The sequence below is a fragment of the Marmota monax genome, unplaced genomic scaffold (assembly GCF_021218885.2).
Source record: "Marmota monax isolate L192 unplaced genomic scaffold, Marmota_monax_Labrador192_F-V1.1 WCK01_AAM20220418_F8-fsc00029, whole genome shotgun sequence".
NCBI lineage: Eukaryota > Metazoa > Chordata > Mammalia > Rodentia > Sciuridae > Marmota > Marmota monax.
The window spans coordinates 3,641,375-3,663,168 of NW_026693024.1; the positions used below are offsets into that span (position 1 = coordinate 3,641,375).

Genomic DNA, 21,794 nt, shown 5'->3' on the forward strand with positions numbered 1-21,794 from the left:
ATAACACCTGGCATTTTGCCAGGGGAATGTTAGAGTTCGTAAACAAGTCTGGATGGTGCCTGGCAAAATGCCAGAGGGAGTGGTTTGAGAAGTAACAAAAGCGAGCCATTAAGTGTGGAGATTCCTGATTGGTTGACTGATGTATCTAGTTTATGCTAATTAGATAAGCTGTGTGGAATGTATAAATACTGCTCCTGTCCTGCAATAAACGGCTCCTACTCCTGCTGTATCAACGTACACAAGTTATTCGTCACCCCCCGGTTATTTTGCTGCAACCGTACTCCGGCAACTTTCTACTTCCCTAGAATGAATCTTTCTTTCTTCCTTTTTTTTTTTCACTGCTAGGTGCGGAACCCAGGGCCTTAGCACATGCTAGGCAAATGTTACCACTGAACCGCAACTCCAGTCCTAGAATTCATTCCTGTAAACAGAATGGTCTGCTGTGGTCAAACTCTTTTTTCTTGACAGACTGCTCTCTGCAGTACTGAGCCAATTAATACCGTACCAGGCAAATGCCTTGTATTGGAATATTCTAAGAAGAGAAACACATTTTTTTTTAATTTTTTAGATGTTAATCAATCTTTGGTTTTTTTCATTTATTTATATGCGGTGCTGAGAATTGAACCCAGGGCCTCACACATATGAGGTAAGTACTCTACCACTGAGCTACAACCCCAGCTCCCCCCACCCCCTCAGAAACCTTTAAGGGGAAAACAGTCACCTGAGCACACACCTGTCAGTGGGAGGGCTGTGTGGGACAGGACGGGTTGAACAGCTCACAAACCACCTCCTTCCTCATCCCTGTCCTGTCATGATTTTCTGGGGCTGTTTACCTTGTCTTGAGACTTATGCCCACTGCTGTCTCCTCAGGGTATAAGGCAACAACTGTGCTCCGGAGTCACCAAAATTCCCCCCAATTCCTGAGATTTTCTTACATTAAGCAACATACATATCCTTCCTCTTTTTTTTACCAACCTCCACCCAGACACTCAACTACCAGAGACTATTGTAAGTCCACCAGGGGCCTGTGCTTGAGAGAAATGGAGTTTTATTACACAGCCAAGTCTTCAGTCATTTCCTTTTCTTTTTCAAACAGTTATTACCATAATTTTCTGCTGCCCTGGTGATGCTCAAGTTATTTTCTTTTTAAGTTTTTCAGCAATAAGATTTAAAGAAACAGTGATTGGTATAGGAAGGTGATGAGCTGATGGGATCTAAGTAAGGTCTCAGTTCTCAAACTGCAAGCAATTTTGCTTGGGAGGCAGAATTAATGCTCTTGGCATATGCAAGGCCAAGTTAAAGACATCATCTCTCAGGGCAATAGGTCTTGAGGAACTAGTACAGCAGTGGGAAGTACTACCTTTGAAATTCCCATCTTCTCACCCTGACACTTTGGAGTTGTTAAGAGAGAATGGAGGACTTCCTAATTGTTCATAGTCTGGGTCCAGCAACCTACAAGGATCCTAGGATGAGACTCTAAAGGGTGAGTGTTGTAGTCTTTCTACCTGCTAGGCTCTTGGAAGCTGCAGGCCACTGAGCAAGGGATGGGGAGGGGAGTTATGCTGCTAAATATATCCTGAGGCAACAGGGAGAAAGGATCTGTCTAGGGTATTTCTTCTGGGTCTCTCTGGCCTTGTCTGGTCTTCCTAACCTACAGTTTCCTATCAAGAGCCAGGGCCAGTTTGTGGGAATAAGCAATATACACTAAACATATCTGATTGGCCTGAAGTCCACAATTTCTTCCCCCTGGAGATGCATGCCCATTATACAGGGTGCTAGACTCTTGCTAAGAGTCACAATCTGCTGTCTGTGATCCAGGGCTGGATGCATAAGGAGGGTGCTGCCCTTGCTCTCCAATAAATGCTGAGGGCGCACCTCCTGGGACTAGGTGAAGTTTGGGTCATTTAGGAGGCTCCTCCTCTTTGGCAGATGCCTCAGTGGTCAACCTCTGCATCCTGGAGGAATGCATCCTGGGTCATTGCATTCAAATTTTGGTGGATGGTAGTTTGGTGGCTAGAAATTCCCCTCAAGGCATGGGATGGATCTGCTGAGGACAGGGTTGAAGAGACTGCAAAGCTAAGAGGGTGGGAGACTTCTTTTAATACCCTTGGGGCCAACAAAGGCATTCAGGGTTACAATTTCATCTTTACCTCTTAAAGAGCAGGACTTTCTAAAGTAAAGCATTTTTGGGGTACCCTAGCACATCCAGGATGGATGTTCAAGAGGCCACAGTAAATGGTATTTAAAGGACCTATTCATGAAAAAAATGCTTGGGGGAAAAAAAAGCAGAAGATGGGGAGATTTTGAAGAAAATGCTTCTGAAAAAAAAATGCTAAAGAAGTTAGCCCCTGAAAAGAAGCCCCAAAAGATAGTTCTAAGAAGGTACTTGGAAAAAGTCTGAAGATTCCTCAGAAAGTCTAAAGACTACTCTGAAAAGTAACTTGAAGATGGCTCCAAAAATAATACTGAAAAATTATCCTGAAAACAGGGAGAAGAAAATGGCTTGGAAAGATCATTATCTGAAGATGATGAATGTTCAGTGAGGAAAGCCCTGAAGAGAGTGTGAAGACTCAGAAGAGAAGGTGTATCTGGAAAAGTATCTGCTAGAAAATGCAGCTGGAAAAGGGTCTGAAGATGCTGCTGAAGAGGGGGAGGGACGCAGGTGAGGAGCAAGATGAAGACGCAGAGGACAGGAGGACCAAGATGGTAACTCCAGCAGGAAGCTGTCTGAGCAGTCCAATGAGGGTGGCTAAGAGTGGCTTTGGGAAGGTTAAGGAAGAAGGGCCCCTGGGCACAGGCTCTTTGTTCAGTAGTGACAACAGGGGGAAGGAATGATGATGACGATGAATATGTGATCCCTTAAACTTGCATTCAGAGAGATTCCTCCATCTACCTGTTCCTGTGCTTCAGGATAATTAGCAGTGGTGTCACGGGACCATGTGCATAGCGGCAGAATGCCGTTCAGCTAATGCTTTGAAATTTTCACTGTAACCAGCACATAATGGCTCCAAGTACATGCTAACCAGCTGTTCAATTAAAACTTCATAGTAATAATGCAAGTGAAAAGAAAATAGGGGAGATATATCCCAATAAAGAACTAAAACATTAGCTACGAATGGATTAAGCTTCCTGGGGAAAAAGCAAAAATTCTCTAGTTGAGTTATGCCAGCTGAGTTATGAAACAAAAACAAACAGAAAAATACAAATCAAGTTTCATGTCCAGAGAACTATCTGAAAATTAAAATTATCATGAAGGTTGAACATAGCAAGATAGATATTAAACACACATTAAAGAAATGAAAGCTTAAGAAAATAATTTCCAGTCAGCAGAATTCAATACAGTAAACTGATGATTGCAATATCTGATCTGGCTGCGTGATAGTAGGAGCAAATGTGACTCCATTTTGTTTTATGACTTCATCCTGTAAAACAACCATGCCAAGTAGAAGAGTCATGACTGGGGCAAGATGTTCTTTTCCTTTTGCTATAGAAACCTTTAAGAACACAAAACTACCTTATGGGGTATTGTTTCTTTAACTAGGGTAACGGGGCTCTGTTTCTGTAACTGGGGTGACTGGGCTAACTGTGATTGGTTAGGCTTCCCTCCGCTTGACTGCACTGTCCCGCTTCTATAACCTGGCTTGCTTGTATTGGCTAGACCCCCTGAACATCCCTTTTGCGGTTTTCAAGCTTATAAGGAGTGCCCTTGCAATTGTTCAGGGCTGATCAGGGGAACAGCTTTATGTTCTGGTTAGTCGCCACCAGTGTGCTACAATAAAGGCTTGATTCGATTATACATGAGTGGTCTGGAAGTCAGTTTATGAAACCCTGGGACGAAGCTTTAACTATAACAGCTGTATAAAACTCTTGAGATCACTCATTCATAGTGACTTCATAGTGATTATTAACTCTATCCAGTTCACTTTGTTCTAATTTTATTTATTTTTTTAAAGAAAGAGAGAGAGAATTTTTCAATATTTATTTTTTAGTTCTCAGCGGACACAACATCTTTATTTTATTTTTATGTGGTGCTGAGGATCGAACCCAGCACCCTGTGCATGCCAGGCGAGCGTGCTACTGCTTGAGCCACATCCCCAGCCCCTAATTTTATTTTTGACAGTACCATCTCCTTGCATGTATTCTTAACTGCATCACGCACACGATGTACATGGGACACACAGTGTTATTCCCCAAAGTACCAAGGGGGTGTGCAGCGGATGGGCTCTTCCTCCCAGATGCTCTTTAATCGTTGGGCCCAAGATGCCACCATTGCTTTTCTTTCTTCTTCTGATGAAAACTCAGGAGCAAAACTGATCTGAGGGGCAAGAATTTTAAATCCACAGAAGTGCAAAGCGCCATGCTGAAGACATAAAGAAAAGAACTGATCAGAAACCACATCCTTGATGTATGATTCAGTGAAATGATCAAAGGGAGAATGACAAAAAATAAACCTTCAAAAAATAAAACAGCTCCAAAGCGCCGAGGTCTGGAAACCTGGACTTCCTTTTCACCTCAGGATGTGGGGAATAAATGGGCAGAAGAGCACGGAGCAACCAGCATTTACAGATTTTCACCTGCAATTATTACTGCTGTTTCCAGCCCTAAATGTCACTGTTTTGATTGACAAGACAAATTATGGTACCTTCATAGGATGGATCATTCTAGACTAAGGTTTTCCTAGATATAGTATGTCACTATAGTTGAAGTTATTTGTTAAATGAAAACTACAAATTTTAAGCATTACTTGTTGTATGCCATTTATATAAAAGAGCAATAAACATAACTAACCTATTAATAAAAGTTATGTGTACAAGAATATATATGGGTCTTAAGAAAATAAACCAAGTGATTAAAAGTGATGATTTTGTGGGGTTATAGATTGAGGGGACTTTTTATTATTACTTTTTTACATTATCTCCCTTTGTCCTGTAACATGTATTTTTGCAAACTGAAAAAAAAGTAGAGATTTTTTTTTTTTAAAAAAGAAAGAATGTAAGTGGGCCTGTGAAGAAGGAAGCTCAGACTTGTTAACTGTCCTCTCGTACTTCAGCGGAGTGTCACTAGTTGGAATCACTATTCTTTCTCCTTTCAAAAAGGATCACTTGTTTTCTTAGAAATCTCACACTCAGTCCTGTGCACTGCTTTCTTTAAAACCCACATCCTGGTCCAGGCCTGCCCCAATCAGGGGGGTAGGTGGAGTGGGAGAGGCTCACACACCTCTTACTACAGTATTTTTTCTCACACAACATTATTTCCAGAAGTCAGCTTTTCAGAAGCACCATTATGATCAACAGAAGAAATCAGAAATGGTCTGGGTGAAAAAGTAGTACTTGGAAATCAACGGCCTCCATAAATACAGAACTAAGTTTTAGAAGACACAGTGAAAAAGTTGACAAAATCAGCAACAAAGGAAAGGAATTCACTTAAAAATAAATGTGAACTACCTGGAAGGAAGGTTTTCATGGTTTGAAAAGACACACAGTAGGATTAATTTTGCTAACATCTAGAATGCTGATAAATCAATTAAAAAAAAAAACAGACCCGTGGGCAAAGCATGTTCACAGAAAAAAGGCAATTCCTACTTCTTCTTTTGATTTTCTTTCTTTCCTTTTTTTTGTGGTGCTGAGAATCAAAGCCAGCACCTCATGCATGCTAAGTGTGTGCTCTACCATTGAGCTATACTCTCTACTGCCACAACATCTATATCTTTTACAACAAGCTCACAGGCTGTGCTCTTCTCTATATATGCTCTCCTCTGATAGAAATCTCTCATGACAGCCTGGAAGCTTCAGGTCTCCTCAGAGTCCCTCACCTAGAGTGTGCTTCTCTGCATCCTTGCCCCCTGCTCTGTCCTTCACTGGGGAGCACTTTGCACATGGACAACCGAGACTGCTAGAACTCACTCTGCCTACTGCCTTCCCCTTGGCAGATGCCCACTCCTTGGCTACTCATCAGGCCCAGGGTGTTCTCACAGGCATCAAGAGTCCACCTTGGAGAGCAGGTCAGAGTGGGGAAGCTCAGAGTCTCGGGTACCTGGAGTGTGGGCTATCTCCACGGGGAGCTCAGCCAGCAGAGGCTCCTGAGAGGCTACATGGAACACAGGGCCAGGGGCACCTCTCGCCAGGGCTGAGGGTCTGCATGAAAGGCTCTCTTGGGCCTCCCACATGCTCATCACACAAACACACACACACACACACCTGGAACTACCTCAGAGCCATTCTAGTCTCCACAAAGCAGACAACAAGCTAACCAGGTTTGGCTTAGCTTTGGGCCAAATCTCAGAGGCTACAATTACAGTACATATTCCCTATTGATCAGCCTTTTCAATGCTCCCAAGTCAGAATTCAAAAGGGCAAAATGTTACCGTCTGTATCCAAATACAGTGAGAATGGTGTGGGGTGGCAGGCTCACATCACATGTCATTTCACACCTTGGAGAGGTGGGGATGTACAACAGGCTAGCATGGCATGGAAGCCTTTTGTCATCTGTTTACCTGGAGTGGCCACAGAAAGTACCGAACATCTCCACTGACCCCTGCTTTTGAGTACATCTCGGCTGTGCCTCCCGTGGTTAAGGAAAGGAGGGCTAGTTTATCCTGCAGGAGAGAGAGCAAATGCATTTAATGTGGATGCCAGAAGAGGATGTGAGTGCTACTGTGATGCTGGCAAAAAGGTTTACAATGACCAGGGGAAAATAGGGGGTCACTCACATCTCCCACAGGCCCATCCACAGGTGACAGCTATATCCCAACAGGAGGCAGAATGAAACAAAGGGACCAAGTGAACGCAAAAGCTCTAACATGCCCAGACTTCCAGCAGAAGCCAGCTTCCAGAGACACCATGTAAGTGGTCACTACTTAGGTGCTGTCTACAGAGCTGAGGAGGAGTGGAGCCCAGCACTCAGTGGCCACTCAGTAAATGACGGTGTCACTTGTGGTCCAAGACAGATCTTGTTTATGAGATTTGCTTTCCTCACATACACTCATTTTCTGAGGCTTTCAGAATTTGAGTCACTAATTTTAGCAGGAAATTCTTTTAGTAAGAAATTCATAGCTGCTAACATTGTGCATCTACCAGATTCCATGCATTTCTCACTGTACAGTGTGGGTGTTGCCTTATCTTGTTTCATCAGGCCCACATGTGAAGTTCAGAGGGATGAACTCATAAGGCCAGGGATGGTCTCTCCATCATGGAGTAGATGACCTCTGGAGCCAGGGCTGACCACTTTTCTGCCCATATTAACTTGCCCACTTCATCCCTAGCCCAATACTCAGCCCCCACATCCACTAGACAGAAAGATCCACAAGTTCAGAAATGATGGTTTTCCTCATCTGTGTCCAGTACTCAATGCTGTGCACATAGCAGATGCTCAATCAGCACTTACTTAAAAAAACAAACAAACAAAAAAAAACAGCAGCAAACTATAACTTGATAGCTGCCTCATCCTTCCTCCCACTCTAATAGTCCAGGGATCCTTGTCCCTAGAGCACATACCTTGAGAAAACCAGAATCATAGAACCCTGGGATGTCGAAGGCGAACCCTTGGCACAGCACCCTGTCCATCCAGCCCTTCAGGATAGCCGGCACGCTGAACCAGTACAGCGGAAACTGGGGACAGCATATAAGGAAGAAGAAATACTGTGGCTTGTCTCAGGATTCATAAGTTAGTCTGTTTGGTGATACAGAACAAATTCCACTCTCCTCCTCCCTGGTGGCTGGGTGGATAAGGGTAATAAACATGGCCAGCTCTGAGGTGTGGTGATAGTGGGAAGGGGCGTAGTTGAAAAATGGTCCTGCTGCTATTATGTTGGCTCTGCACCCCGCTGATGCTGATCCCCATGCACAGGGAAGAGATGAAAACTTGACACTGGCTTTGGGGCAGCAGTCCTGTGACTGAGCCAATCAACGACTGAGAAGAAGATGCTGTGGAAAGATCATACAGTTCCCACACCTGGGGTGAGTTGTTAAAATCTGGGTGTCAACTGGGACTAATCAGATCCCTTGCTTGGAAATTCTGGATCTAGGGAATCAAGGCCTTGGCATGCAGCAAGAGAAACAGAACCAGGGGCTGAGGTTGTGACTGAGCAGTAGAGTGCTTGCCTAGCATGTGCGAGGAGCTGGGTTTGATGCTCAGCACCACATAAAAAATAAGTAAATAAAATAAAGGTATTGTGTCCAACTACAATTAAAAAAAAAAAAAGAAAGTTAAAAAAAAGAGAGAGAGAGAGAGAGAAGAGAGCCAAGGTGCAGGGAGATGTGGATGGAATCTGGTGAAGAAGACATCAAAGATGTTCCAGCTTGGGTCCTGTGTCCCTGTAGCCCAGCCACAGCTCTGTGCTGCTTGTCTAGGAGACTCAAGTGACCAAAGCCCTTGGTATGAACTCCCCTTTCTTTCCAGTTTGACTTGGATTTCTGTTAACCCACAAATTACTCTAAACACATGTGTTTACTTGACTGCTTCTTCTGTAGTGGCAGAAAGGAACCTATATTGTCCTTGGGTCAAATACAGGTAAAGTGGCTGGTGTGTGTGTGTGTGTGTGTGTGTGTGTGTGTGTGTGTTTCAAGTATTGAGAAGATGGAAACAAAAGTTTTTCCCCGTAGTAATCAGGCCTTTGACTGATATTACCTTGATAAACATTTGAGGCCTTGGACCCACATCCTTGATAAACAGTTGGGTAGAGAAAACTGGCTTTCAAGTGGCCCAGCATGTACAGAGTGGGGACTTAAAGAAAATGAACGCAACAAGACCTGCATGATTCTACTGTTTGTGGACCACTGGGCTAACAAAAAAATTCACTCCTGTTTACACAGGAGGTCAGAACTCTATAATGGCTGCGTGAATCTCTCTACTAAACTAAGTAAAGTGTTGTAACTAGGTAAGTGTTACAACTAAGTGTTGTAACTAAGTACTGTGGTACAACACTCACCCAGTAAGTGTGTGAAAGTGTGCTAAGAAAACACTGTTGCCACTTCTAGGAGTGTAGAATGTAGTATTTGCAGAGTCTTATGTAGGACGAATCTCATTCAATACATTAATTAAAGGAAAAACAAACCTGGAATATCACGAGATCAGCTTCCTGCACCTTTTTCTGCTCCTCAGTGATGTCACTGGTTAGACAGTTTTTCTTGTAGGCTTCATAGGCTTCCACCGCATAACTGAAGACCTCAGGATTAGAAAGGTCACCTGAGGAAAGAGCCAAGTGCTCTCACTTCCAGGTGAGAGGTCACAGCCTGTCCCAACAATTTCACTAATGCTGTGTGCGTCTGGACTCCTCAAAGTGAGTCAATGACATTTGCTGTGACCCAACCCAGTTAGGGTATGAGAAGGAACCTACCAGGGCCACTCAGTGAGCATTTCCCACCCACCAGATGCTGTGCTGTGTACCCATCACCCTTCTTATGCTCCTAACAACTGATGACATCATACTAGTTCTCTACCAGTGAGAAAGTGAACTTTACAGAGCTTAGTAGTTTGTTTGGTGACACCCGATTCCTAAGTAGCAGAGGCAGGCACAGAGGTGGGATGACTAGAGGAGCAAGTGTGACTTCCTCCACTGTTCCATGTGCAAACCTGAAGTCACTTTGAGAAAAGCCACAAAGGGAAGTGAACTAGCCATCAATTTGTAATTTAAAAAAAAAAAAAAAGAATGTTCTTTGTTTCCTCTTTTAACCTATTTGTATTTGATTTTCATTCAAAGAATACACACCCAGTGCTTCTAGGTATAAATCTTGTCTTTTCAAGAAAACCAAAGAGAGTGACTATTGTAGGCCAGAGGCTGTGTGGCACCAGGGAGGTAATTAGATGGGGTCATAGCTGCCATATTACATCAAGCCTGAGACCCCTCTGGGCCCTTTATACCTATAGTTGTCCCTCAGTATCCACAGGCATTTGGTTCCAGGACTTTCCAGGTCATCAAAATCCATGGAAGCCCAAGTCCCTTACATAAAATTGTGTAGGATTTGCATAGAACCTACAAACATCCTCTTGTAGACTTTAAATCATCTCTAGATAACTTCTAATATCTCACGCAAGGTAAATCTGTGTAGGCAGTTGTTATATTGTATTGTTTACAGAATAATGACAAGAAAAAATGTTTTTACATTCACTACAAGTGCAATTTTTCCTAGATATTTTCTTTTTTCCATCCTTCCTTCCTTTTATTTTTTTAAGTTTTTTTTTAGTTGTTGACAGACCTTTATTTTATTTATTTTTATGCAGGGCTGAGAATCAAACCCAGTGCCTCATACATGCCGGGCAAGTGCGCTTCCGCTGAGCCCAGCCCCAACCTCCCTTTTATTATTTTTTTTTTATAGCATCCTTTTTAAGCTTTTTATTTAATTAATTTATTTATTTTTATGTGGCGCTGAGGATCAAACTTAGTGCCTCATACGTGCCAGGCAAGCATTCTACCACTAAGCCACAATTCCAGCCCTTCCTTCCTTTTAAATTGGCACTGGGGATTGAACCCAGGGGTGTTTAACCACTAAGCTACATTCCAAACCTTTTTAATTTTTTATTTTGAGACAGAGCTTTGCTAAGTTGCTGAGGCTGGTCTTGAACTTGTGATCCTCCTGCTTCAGCCTCCTAAGCTGCTGGGATTACAAATGTATGCCACTACGCCCAGCTCCAAATATTTTCAGGGTTAGTTGAATCTGTGGATGAGAAATCCACAGATACAGAAGGTTCACTATATATCTACAGAGTTTCAAAATTACACATGGTATGTACTTTTGTTAATATCTAGAATAAGATCTACAAATAACCCACTCCAGAAGGTTAAGTATGCTTGCCTCAGGGCTGTGGTGCAGACCTGGAGGATATGTGAAAGGGGCTTGCACTTTTTAGCCTTTGGTTGCCTATATTTTAAAATACTTTTTACAGTAAGCAGGCATGATGGCTTATACCTTTAACCTCAGCAATTTGGGAGGCTGAGGCAGGGGATCTCAAGTTTGAAGCCAGCCTCAGCAACTTAGCAAGACCCTTTTTCAAAATGAAAACCAGAAAGGGCTTGGAATGTAGCTCAGTTGTAAAGCACTCCTGGATTCAACCCCCAATTTACCCCCCAAAATAGACATTGAATTTGAGTTGGCTTTTTCACTTAAAAATTAGTGGCAAGCTGGGTGTGGAGGCTCACGCCTGTAATCCCGGCAGTTCAGAAGGCTGAGGCAGGAGGACCACAAGTTCAAGACCAGCCTCAGCAACTTAGCCAGGTCCTAAGCAACTTAGCAAGAACCTGTCTCAAATAGAACATAAAAAGGGCTAGGGATGCAGCTCAGGGGTTATAAATGCTCCTGGGTTCAATCCCTGGTACAGATTTTAAAAAACAAAACAAACAACACCCCCCCACCCCCACCCCCCCCAAAAAAAAATCCAGTGGCAAACAAACCAGTAGCTCCTTATCCCACTGTTCTCTATTTTTCTAGAGAAATAGAAAAATTTGTTGCTGTTTGCTAAGAGAAAATACTTTATGATGATGATAATGATTTTGCAGTGCTAAGAGTCAAACCCAGAACTTTATGCATGCAAGGCAAACCCCAGCCCCAGGTGATTTATTACAAAAAAAAAAAAAAAAAAGAAAGCCAAAAAACACACAGGATGAGTACTGAATATTGTATCTGGAGATGTAGTTAACAGAACTACAAAGAAATCTGAGATTTTAAATACTGTAAAAGAGGAGGTACAACTGTCATTATTTGTAGATGATTTGGCTGCATGTCTGGAAAGTCCCAAAGAATCACCTGAAAAGTATTACAAACAAGAAGGAAACTAGGAGTGGGCTGCACACACACACTCCTCTTCACATCAAAAAGCTACTGTCGGTTGGTAAGAATTAAATAAGAACTGTATGATGAAAATATACAAATACACCCATTATAAAATTAGACCTGATGGAAGGTTACACCATTCTCTTAGAGAAAATCAACATGAAAGGTCAGTTCATCCCAAGTTCATCTACACATTTAATGGGACCTGGATGAAAATACCATCAGGCTTCTTTTTGAATCTAGATGGCTGATTCAAAAGCTTTCATGGAGGGTTGAGGATGTGGCTCAAGCGGTAGCGCACTTGCCTGCATGCGTGTGGCCTGGGTTCGATCTTCAGCACCACATACAAAAAAGGTGTTGTGTTCGTCAAAAACTAAAAAATAAATATTACAAAAAAGCTTTTATGGAAAGGTAAAGTAAAATAGTTAGGAAAATTAGAAAATAAGATAAATGTAAGTGACCTATTCTAGCTGATATTAAATTGTATTATTTGCCAAAATAATTTAAACCATGTGGATGTGGGAAAAAAAAATAGGAGTAGAACTAATAAACTGGAATGTAGTTAGTTGAAAAGTGCTTGCCTAATCCCCAGAACCACAATAAATAAAAATAAAAGATATTAAAACAAGTAGAATAGAATTTAAGAAGTGGGAATTTGGATCACAATGAAGGTGGCATTTAAATCAAGGGCAAATAGCTGAATCATGCAGTAAGTGGTAATATGACAACTAGGTAGGCATTGGAGAAGAAATTGGGCCCATATTTCAAATCATATGCCAAAATAAATTTGAAATATATGAAATACTTAAAATTAGAAGTAGCACCTATAGAATATTAGAAAAAAACATAAAACACTTTTTCTTACAAGCTTGGAGTTCATGTAAATATAACAAATTCCTGAAGTCATAAATGAAAAAGACTGATCAAATATTAACTAAATGAAAGTAAATGGAAGCTAAAGGAAAAAGTCACCATAAGCAAAGTCAAATAAACAAAAACAAAAACAAATTAGGTAAAAGTATTTTCGGGCTTGGGTTGTGGCTTAGTGGTAGAGTGCTTGCTTAGCAGTGTGAGGCACTAGGTTTGATTTTTAGCACAGCATATAAATAAGTAAATAAATAAAGGTCCATCAAAAACTAAAAAAAGATTATTTAAAAAAAGGATTTACAATTCATATTCCATACTATAGGTTTTTTAATATATAAGAACTTTTTAAAATCAATAATAAAAAGACTAACAACTCAATAGAAAAATGAACAGATGATACGAATAGATAATTCACCGGAAAGAGAATATTTAATATTTTATTAAATGTTAGTTAAAAATAAAAATAAAATGTTAATACAAATAAGCATTAATAAATAGAATATAAATATTAAGATATTAAACCTCACAATGAGAGGACAAATTAGAACTATTTGGAACACTATCTTTTCACCTGCTAGACTGGCAATTATAAAAAAAAAAAAATGGCAATACTATTGGTGACAGTGAGGAAATAACATTTGTAAACATTGCTGACAATAGTGTAAACTGGTATGAGATTTATGGAGAGCAACTTGGCATTATCTAGGAAAATTAAAATGCACACTCTTCTAGACGAACTTGCATATGTGGGAAAACACATATGACTCTGACTGTTCACTGCAACATTGTTTTTGATAGCAAAAGATCAGAAACAACCTAAAATGTCCTTTAGTAGGGAGATACCATGACATGGCCATACAACAGAATACTTTCTACAATAAGAAAAATAAAAGCAACTTGTAAAATGATGAGCATAATATGCTTCTGTTTTTGTAAAATGTAGAGGAAAAATGAAGAATACTCTCATGACTACTTATATAGCAAGGACTATCTCAGAAAGGACACAGAGAAAACTGCATCCTGACTACCTTGGGAACAGAGAAACTGGGTTGCTGGGGGATAGGAGGGAAAAGAGCCTGGCACTTTGGACTCCTTGCTGACCTGAGATTTACATATTTTGTGCAATGATTAGCTTTTTAAGACATGTTAAAATTAAAGAATACAAAGAAGAAAGTTAAAAAATAACCAAGCATTTATGCCGTGACTCACCAGTGATATCTTTCCTTGTGGCCCTTGGCTCAAAGTTCATGGCATACAAATCAGACACGGTGACGGTGCATCCCTGCTGGCTCAATTCATCCACTGCCACTTTCTTCAAGGAGCCATTGAAAGACTTGGGTTCTTGGTGTGCATAGACAATGAGCACTTTCTTACCTACATCAGGAGAAGGAACATTTCCTACTGAACAGCCATTCTCCTTTGTCAAAATCCCATGAAGACTAAGATGAAAATTATATGCTTAGACGCATCACTGCAGTTGAAGCTAAGCAATACCAATGATCTTACTGGATGACAGTTTTAAAATTAACATTTTAAAATTCAGTTATATCATAGTTCATCTTTACTTGAGTGTGCAAATATAGGTTGAGTATTCCTTATCTGAAATGCCAGAAGTATTTTTGAATTCATATTTTTCAAATTTTGGAATATTTGTGTAGACTTTCTAGGTAAAGCATCCATGATATGAAAATCCAAAATCAGAAATACTCTAAAATCTGAAATTTTGTGTTCAGAGAATTTTGGATTTTAGAGTATTTTAGAGTCATGAGCTGAAAAATGTTTTGGAGCTTTAGGGATGCTCAACCTGTACATACAAACACAGCAGGCCAAATTATGTCTTCTCAAAACGAAACTACAAAATTAAATCTTTAAAAGCCTGATATAATCTGGTTAGCTCTATGAGAAGTTTTAGCCTGACTCCCCAACACCAAAATAAAAAGCTATCAGAACTCATCTTTTGTGCCAACCCTACAGCTACGGCCCCTTTCAGGCTGGCACACTCTACTTCCATCTTCCAGGTTCATGGCAACTGGGCACTTAAACAAAACACGAGGAACTGTCCCCTTGTCCCTTGAGGAAGGCAGGACTAGGTGAAAGCCATATCTTGGTGGCAATGCTAAAGCAGAGAGGACTCTAAGAACAGATTTTATAGGCACTAGCTATATCACGAACAGCAGAGGCTTCTGAACACAGTATCGTCCACATTCATGAGAGTCTGTGGGATTATGTACTGAATTCTTCTAGAAGGTAACTTGGTGATTTGCTCTGGTAACATCTAAGACTAAAATGTTAAATGCTTGACTTCAATTTTGCAGTGTAGGATCTTGAAGAGAAACTACATATATTAGCTTGAAGCAGACAGTTTCAGGGTATTCAGTTGAATGTAAAAGGCTGAATTCCATGAATTAAGTAAATTATTAATCTTGGCTTTCTCCGACTCCAATGTTATAAAGGAATTCTACTTGGGGGCTTACCAGGAAAATAGGTGTGAATGAAATCCTGCACCAATGTTTTTCAACTAGGAGCAGTGTTGCCAGTCAGAGGATATTTCCCAATTCCAGAGCCATTTCTGATTGTCACAACTGGTGGGGGCAGGCAGAATCACTGGACTCTGCTAAACATTCTACAAGGCACAGGGATCTCCCCACAACAAAGGATTATGTGGCCCCAAACATCAGTAGTACCAAGTTCAAAACATCCAAATCTATAGTAGAATGTACAGAATAAAGTGAATACGTATATTCTAAAATGAAAGCATATCCATGTTATATTGTTGAGTGAAAAAAATAGTTGCAAAATTCACCGCATAGGTGTGCAGGTGTGTGTGCCTGCATGCATGATAAACAAACACAAAAGTACAGATGGGGCCGGGGGTGAGCTCAGTGGCAGAGATTCTGCTTACCATGCAGGAGGCCTTACATTTAATCTCCAGAACTGGGGGGGAAAAAAGGAAAGAAAAAGAACAAGGAACAAACAAATAAGTAAAAATGGAATTATTAAAAAAAAAAAGTAAAGAAATAATTTTAAAATTGGGACTTCAAGTGTAGTTTAAAATTGGGGCTCACTCACTCACTCACTGAATAACTATTTTTTGAGGACCTACTATGTCACAGGATGATTTCTGGAACTGGAGGCAGGGTAAAGACAAGGTAGGTATGGCCCCCATTCTTGAGGAACTTGCCTTGGGGGAGGGGCGGGGGGGTTTAAAAACGGACAAGAAAACTAAAAAAATTCAAAACAAGATAATTCCAGAGAGTGATCCACGGTGTAAATAGGTTGTACACACTGCTGTGTTGTTTAGGTTTAGATTTTTAAAATATCAAATGATATATTCAATCTTGGATTAAAAGTCTAACTCCCCCATAATGAGCCATTACCTGCCATGCCCGAAGAAGACTGATTTTTTTCCTCTGATTTGGTGTGGAGGCCCCAGGCTTTCAGGTGCAGTCACTCTCTTTGGTGATCCCAATAATCTGAAAGACAAAGTCAACTCAAGGGAGGTGGGGAATGCAGAGGTGAGGTGCAAGTACAAAGTCTAGGCTCTCTGCTTCAGGAGGACATGCGCATGCATCAGAAAAAAAGGCTCTTGGGAGAGGCAAGGCTTCCTTTGGAGACAGGCCTCCAAGGACAAATCATGCCAAATATCAAAACCAACACTTCTTTTTTCTCAGAGGACTTGGAACCTTCAGTGAAGGCAGCCAGCCATAGAGAAGAGGACCTGAGAAAGGAGTCACAGGCAGGAAGCAGGCACTGTACCTTCTCAGCCTTTAGGTAATACATGAGGGTGAAGAGGCAAAGGGCAGGCACATTAATAAGCTGACATGCACGCAGGGCACCTGAATACCCAGCTGGTGTTGGCGAAGCCCAGGAGATAGTACTGGGTGTCACTGGGTGCTTTTCCTACCTGTAAATAAGGAGTTGGTTCAGTTCTTGTTTCTAGATAGAGATCTCAAAAGTTTCTCTAGGGAGGTAGCCTAGGCCAGTGGAGACTTCCATATGAGATGAATATTATCCAGATTCCAGTTTTGCTATGTCTAACTATGTGACCTGCAGCAAGTCCCTGTACCTCTCTGTGCCTCAGCCTTCTCAACTACAAAACCACAGAATGGTTCAGGAGATATATATACATATATGCATGTATATTACCATGTACCCTGCAATACATATATGTGTGTGTAGTGGCTAGCACACGATATGATTCCAGAGGGCCAGGGTGGAGTTCAGTAGTAGAGCATGTACAAAGCTCTGGGTTCAATCCCAAGCACCAAAAAAAAAAAAAAAAAAAAAAAAAAGAAAGAAAGAAAAATGTTAGTTCTCCCTAAGAAGACCTCAGAGGCACAAAGGAGGCTGTGTCCTCACCCCTGGCTGGCCATCTCCAGAAAAACTAGCTTCATGCTGAGAGAGCAAAGGTCCTGCAAGAAACCTACTCCCACTGGGGGGCAGAGGGGAAGCTCAGATAAAACTCAACAACAAAAAACAAACAACCCAATTAAAAATGAGAACAGGAATGGAATAGACCTTTCTCTAAATGAGATATATAAATGAGGACTAAGCAAATAAAAAGGTGCTTGGTGTCATTGGTCACTGGGAATAACCAATCAAAATTACAATGAGATATCACCTCACACCCATTAAAATGGCTATCATCAAAAAAATCAACAATCCACAAGGTTGGTGGGAAGTGGAAGGATTTAGAACCCCTATGGACTGTTGGTGTGGATGTAAAAAGTGCATCTGCTATGGAAAAATGGTACAGAGGTGCCATTTTAAAATGAAGTTACCATGTACCCTGCAATTCCACTTCTGGGTATAACTTCAAAAAATTGAAAGCAGGGTGAGATCACTTGTGCACCCACATTTACAGCAGCATTATTCATAGCAGCCAAAAAGGTGGAACTGACCCTCTGGCTGGATACTGCACCCAGGTGCTAAGGCTACAGAGATGAACAAAATAGATGAAAATAGAACCCTTACTCTTTGGTGGGTGGGGGGAGAGACAATAAACAAGAAGACAAGGAAGGCACAGAATTCCAGACAGAGATATGTACTAATGATGATGATAAGTAATAGTGATAGTGCTAAGAAAATAAAATACCTTTGGGCAGGAGTATGTTTGCTATTTTAGATAGGGAGCTCAAGAAGGGGTCTCCAAACAGGGACAGTGAATATGCAGTTTGCCATGCAAAAATATGGGGTCCAGGCAGACAGAATAGCAAATAAGTGCTGAAGTAGGAACTCTGCTGAAAGGTTTGAGGAAGTAGAAGGGCTATTTGGCTGGACTATGGTTTTTAGTTTCAGTTTCGTTTGTTGGTTTGTTTAAGAGGTGGTAGGGGATACAGTCAGAGTTGAGTGGGGTCCAACCAAGCTGACCTTATAGGGAAGGGGCAAAACTTTTATCCTAAGCCTAGCAAAAAGCCACTGGAGCCTCTTAAGTAGAAGAGTAGTACTGAAAGGTTCCCAGTGTCACTGCAGACTCAGAGATGCTCAGCCTGAGATTGTCAAATTGAGGACCAGAAACATCTTGATTTGGATCAAAAGCTTCCATTTAAATGCTTCCTGGCGCCCTATGCATTTTTCAGTATTCCCAGGCCTCTCCACTCCCTATGTCTTGCTTGGCTCAGGAGAAATATTTCTATCACATGTCTTGGCCGTTCAATAGCCACTTTAGTAATCTGGGTTCCCAATTCCAAATCATCCACTTCTTCTAGAGGTTAAGAATAAGAAACTGAGGCCCACAAATGAATCTCCAATACAGGCTCTTCACCCTCAGGCACCCCATCCACAGCAAGAACAACTCACTTTTGTTAGAAACCAACAAAGGATAAAAGTTTTACCCAAGTCCACAGGAAGAGTCATGTGCTTTTAAACTATATATACCACACCAAATGTGTTCTATTTTTGACATAAACATAATTTCATCTTAATGCATCCAAATGCTATTTTATAAAGTTTTCACTTTATTATTTCCTAAGCCTCTTTCCACAGTCAGCCCCATAATGGTCACAGGAACAACTAGACATTTCTTTGTGTAGCTACGCCATTGTCTGCTGCCCTTTTGTGCTCATTTAGGTTACTCTCCTCTCCCCACCCCAGAACTGTACCTAGCAGTATTAGAAGTCTGTATGATTTATACACGTTTCTTTTCATGTCTTTCCTTTGGCTGAGGTTTCCAGAGATTAAAGTTTACAGAAGCTGTTATTTTCAGAGATTACTGGTTAGGAAGATCCCGCCCCCCAGCCCCCCCCCCCATTAATTACCACAATGTTTTTGAAAGCACAGCCAAACTACAGCGGTTCCGTGGCGCTTCCGTAAACGATGGCACCCTTCGTGAACGGTGCTCTCGGGTTCCCTGCTCCCTTATTAGTAATATGAGGATAATGCGGTCACCTACTTTACAGGGCTGAGGGCACATTAACGAGATCATTCGTGTGAAGCACTGTGCCTGGCATGCGGTGGCGCCCAGGGAGAGGTAAGAGATCATATTTTCCAGCCGGTCCAGGACCCGGAGTGCCAGGAACCACGGGGACACACATCTACAGTCTAGCTGGCAAGTTGTAAGCCAGAGACCTCTATGGCCTGCAGTCCCTCCCCAGCCCCCAGGTCCCTGGCCGGTGGGCACTCACTCTCTGGCCAGCGCGCCCTGGTAAGCGGCTGAAGGGCTCGCACATGTGCGTCCGTGAAAGGACACTCCGTATCCGCGCCAGCTTCCAGCTACCCAACCTTGCACTCGCACGCCCCACTCGCTGTACCGCCGCGGCTGCGCTCTGGAACCCCGAGCCACCCGCCAATGCGGCTTGGAGGCGCCCCGCCCTCTCCCTGAGGCCCCGCTCCAAGAGCAAGCTCCGCCCCACAGCCCCCTTGCCCCCACAGCAAGCTCCACCCCACCCCTCCCGCCCCTCGCCCCCCCACAAGCTCCACCCCACCCCGCACGCCGCCCCGCCCCCAAACAAGCACCACCCTGCACGCTGCCCCGCCCCTCTGATAATAAGGAGGCGCGCCTTGGCTCTGCGCTGTTGCAGGCTGGACTTGGAGGCGGTGCTCCACCAAGCAGTGGAGGAGCCCTCCTCTAGCAAGCCTGGTGTGTATCCAGGTTAAAACAAAGGAGGATCTGTAACATGCTGCTTAGCAATAAAAAAGAATGAGCTGTGGATCCACTCTGCTTGATCTCCATGGAATTACACTGAGTGAAAAAAGCCAATCCCAAAAGGTTACCTACTGTATGATTCCATTTCTTGAAAGGTCGAATTATAGAAATGAAGAGCAGATTAGTGGTTGCCAGGAGTTAGGGAGGGAAGTGGCTGTGGCTATAAAAAGGATCATTTACTGATGTAAATGATCTCTCTGGCTGTATCTGTGTCGATTGTCTGTTTTGGTGTGTGGGGTAGTTTTGCTAGTTTGTTGGGGAAAGCTAGATAAAAGGTGTATGGGTTAAAAAAAAAAAGAAAAGAAAGAAAAAGAAATTTAATTGACACAATTAAATTCAGGGCTAAAGGACACCCCCAAGAAAGTGGAAAGAGCCTATTAGTTGGTGGGAGGGAGTTTAGAGGGTACTGGTGAGCAGTTTGGGTTAATTGTCTCTTTTTTCAGCCTTTTTCTGCTGCCACCTTATTTGGTAGCCCACCTGCCATTGTGGCCCCTCCCAAGGGCCCTGGCCCTCTCCAAGCTTGTTTTTTGGTGTCCTGGGATGGTCTATTCATGCTTAGAGCAGAGAGAATCTTTTGCCTGCATTTATAATGTTCCTAGTGAAACTTGCTGTTGATTGTACTCCATGTCAGTTCTTGGTTCTTTCCTGCTTAGATTTAAGGCTTTGGGTTTTAGATTTCTTTCAAGTTTTTACCTACAGTGAAACATCACAGTGTTGAGTCAGGCTGGTCTGTGTGCTGCTGCTGTGAATTCCTGATATTCAGAGGTGGGAATATGGCCTGAGATGCCCTCATAACTCTGTGCTCCCCAGCCAGAAAACCGGACATCCTTGTCTTGTGAGCCCAAATCCTAGAGGTCATCTTCATTTTGGAATAGAAAAGCAAGTGTAGGGAGCTTTACTACCTGCTCCTTGGTCATGCATGACTGTGGTACAGCACCGCCACCTTGTGGTAGATAGGAGAAATCACAGATGTGGACTGAGCCAGCAGCTTTCTGCTTGGGACTGGAAGCTGGAATGCCTACAATCCCTGGGTTTTTTGAACTTTGTAAATTGAATGGTGGTTGACTCTAGGACAATTTAGTAGAAGGCCGTTTTGAAAAGGAAAGAAAATAACTTCCTTCTAATCTGGTATCATTGCAATTATTGCCAAAATGTGAGATGTGACCTTTTTGTATTCTGAGTTTTAGGAGGATGTCTATGCTCTCAAACTGAGATTAGAGTTAGCATCAATGACAAGCATCACCTCTAGGGGCTTGAAGATTTCCGTTTTTTCATTTCATCTTTAAGTTGAAGAAATGCAAAAATAGGATTAGGTATTTTAGGCAAGGAGGCAGATAATCCAGTTATACATTTCCTCTTCTCAACTCCCCATATTTTATTTAAGAATAAAATGGAACATAGTGAAACTACCTTAAGACCAAGCAAATTAGCTAAGCTATCAAAAAGCTGGTAATTTTTGGATTTCATTTAATGATAGCTCTTGCCCTCCTGTTAACAGCATCCACTTTCCTTTGGGAAACTGATTTTTTTTTTTAATAGCATGTGTGTGTGTGTGTGTGTGTGTGTGTGCCTGTGAGATGTTATTTGCCATTTACCATTTTAAAGTGTGCAATTCAGTGGCACTGATTACGTGCACAGTATTGTACAACCATTATGACCATTTATTTCCAAAAACTTTTCATCACACCTAAAAAAAACTATGTTCCCATTTGCTATCCTAGGGATCTTGAATGTCCTCCAAAGGCACACATGTTGAAGGCTTAGTCCCCAGCCCATGGTGTACTGGGAGGTGGTAGAATCTTTAGGAGATTGGGTCTAGGTGAAGGAAGTTAGGTATTGGAGGCATGCCCTTGAAGGGATATTAGTACCCTGATCCCATCCCCTTCCTCTCTATTTCCCCACTACAGTGAGGTGAACAGCCACTCCCCCTCATGATCACTGCCATGATATGCTGCCTTGACATAGGCCCAAAAGTAAGAAAGCCAATCAACTGTGGACTGAGACTTCTGAAACCATGA

General features: G+C 42.1%; 1 protein-coding gene across 3 annotated transcripts; it reads right to left on the bottom strand.

The window, feature by feature from the left end:
• Positions 1-3,964: 3,964 nt before the first annotated feature.
• LOC124098672 (ribosyldihydronicotinamide dehydrogenase [quinone]) lies at positions 3,965-19,410 on the bottom strand. 3 transcript variants are annotated; one of them, XM_046453584.2, is made up of 7 exons: positions 19,256-19,410; positions 16,010-16,105; positions 13,842-14,006; positions 9,053-9,183; positions 7,494-7,607; positions 6,494-6,595; positions 3,965-4,360 (listed from the first exon to the last, which is right to left on the bottom strand). In XM_046453584.2, exons 2-7 carry the CDS (start codon positions 16,014-16,016, stop codon positions 4,184-4,186), a joined length of 696 nt encoding a protein of 231 aa, XP_046309540.1. In that variant the 5' UTR covers positions 16,017-16,105; positions 19,256-19,410; the 3' UTR covers positions 3,965-4,183. The 3 variants fall into 3 exon arrangements, with proteins under 3 accessions (XP_046309540.1, XP_046309543.1, XP_046309541.1); XM_046453587.2 differs by lacking the exon at positions 19,256-19,410 and adding an exon at positions 18,890-19,015; XM_046453585.2 differs by lacking the exon at positions 19,256-19,410 and adding an exon at positions 16,389-16,427.
• Positions 19,411-21,794: the final 2,384 nt, after the last annotated feature.

Bases quoted from the DNA above. Each gene is read 5' to 3' on its own strand.
- LOC124098672 (XM_046453584.2), bottom strand. The intron at 9,184-13,841 runs GTGAGTCACGGC...CTCTTTCCTCAG, and splicing joins CACAAGGAAAGATATCACTG to GTGACCTTTCTAATCCTGAG. The intron at 6,596-7,493 runs GTATGTGCTCTA...TCTCTCCTGCAG, and splicing joins ATGATTCTGGTTTTCTCAAG to GATAAACTAGCCCTCCTTTC.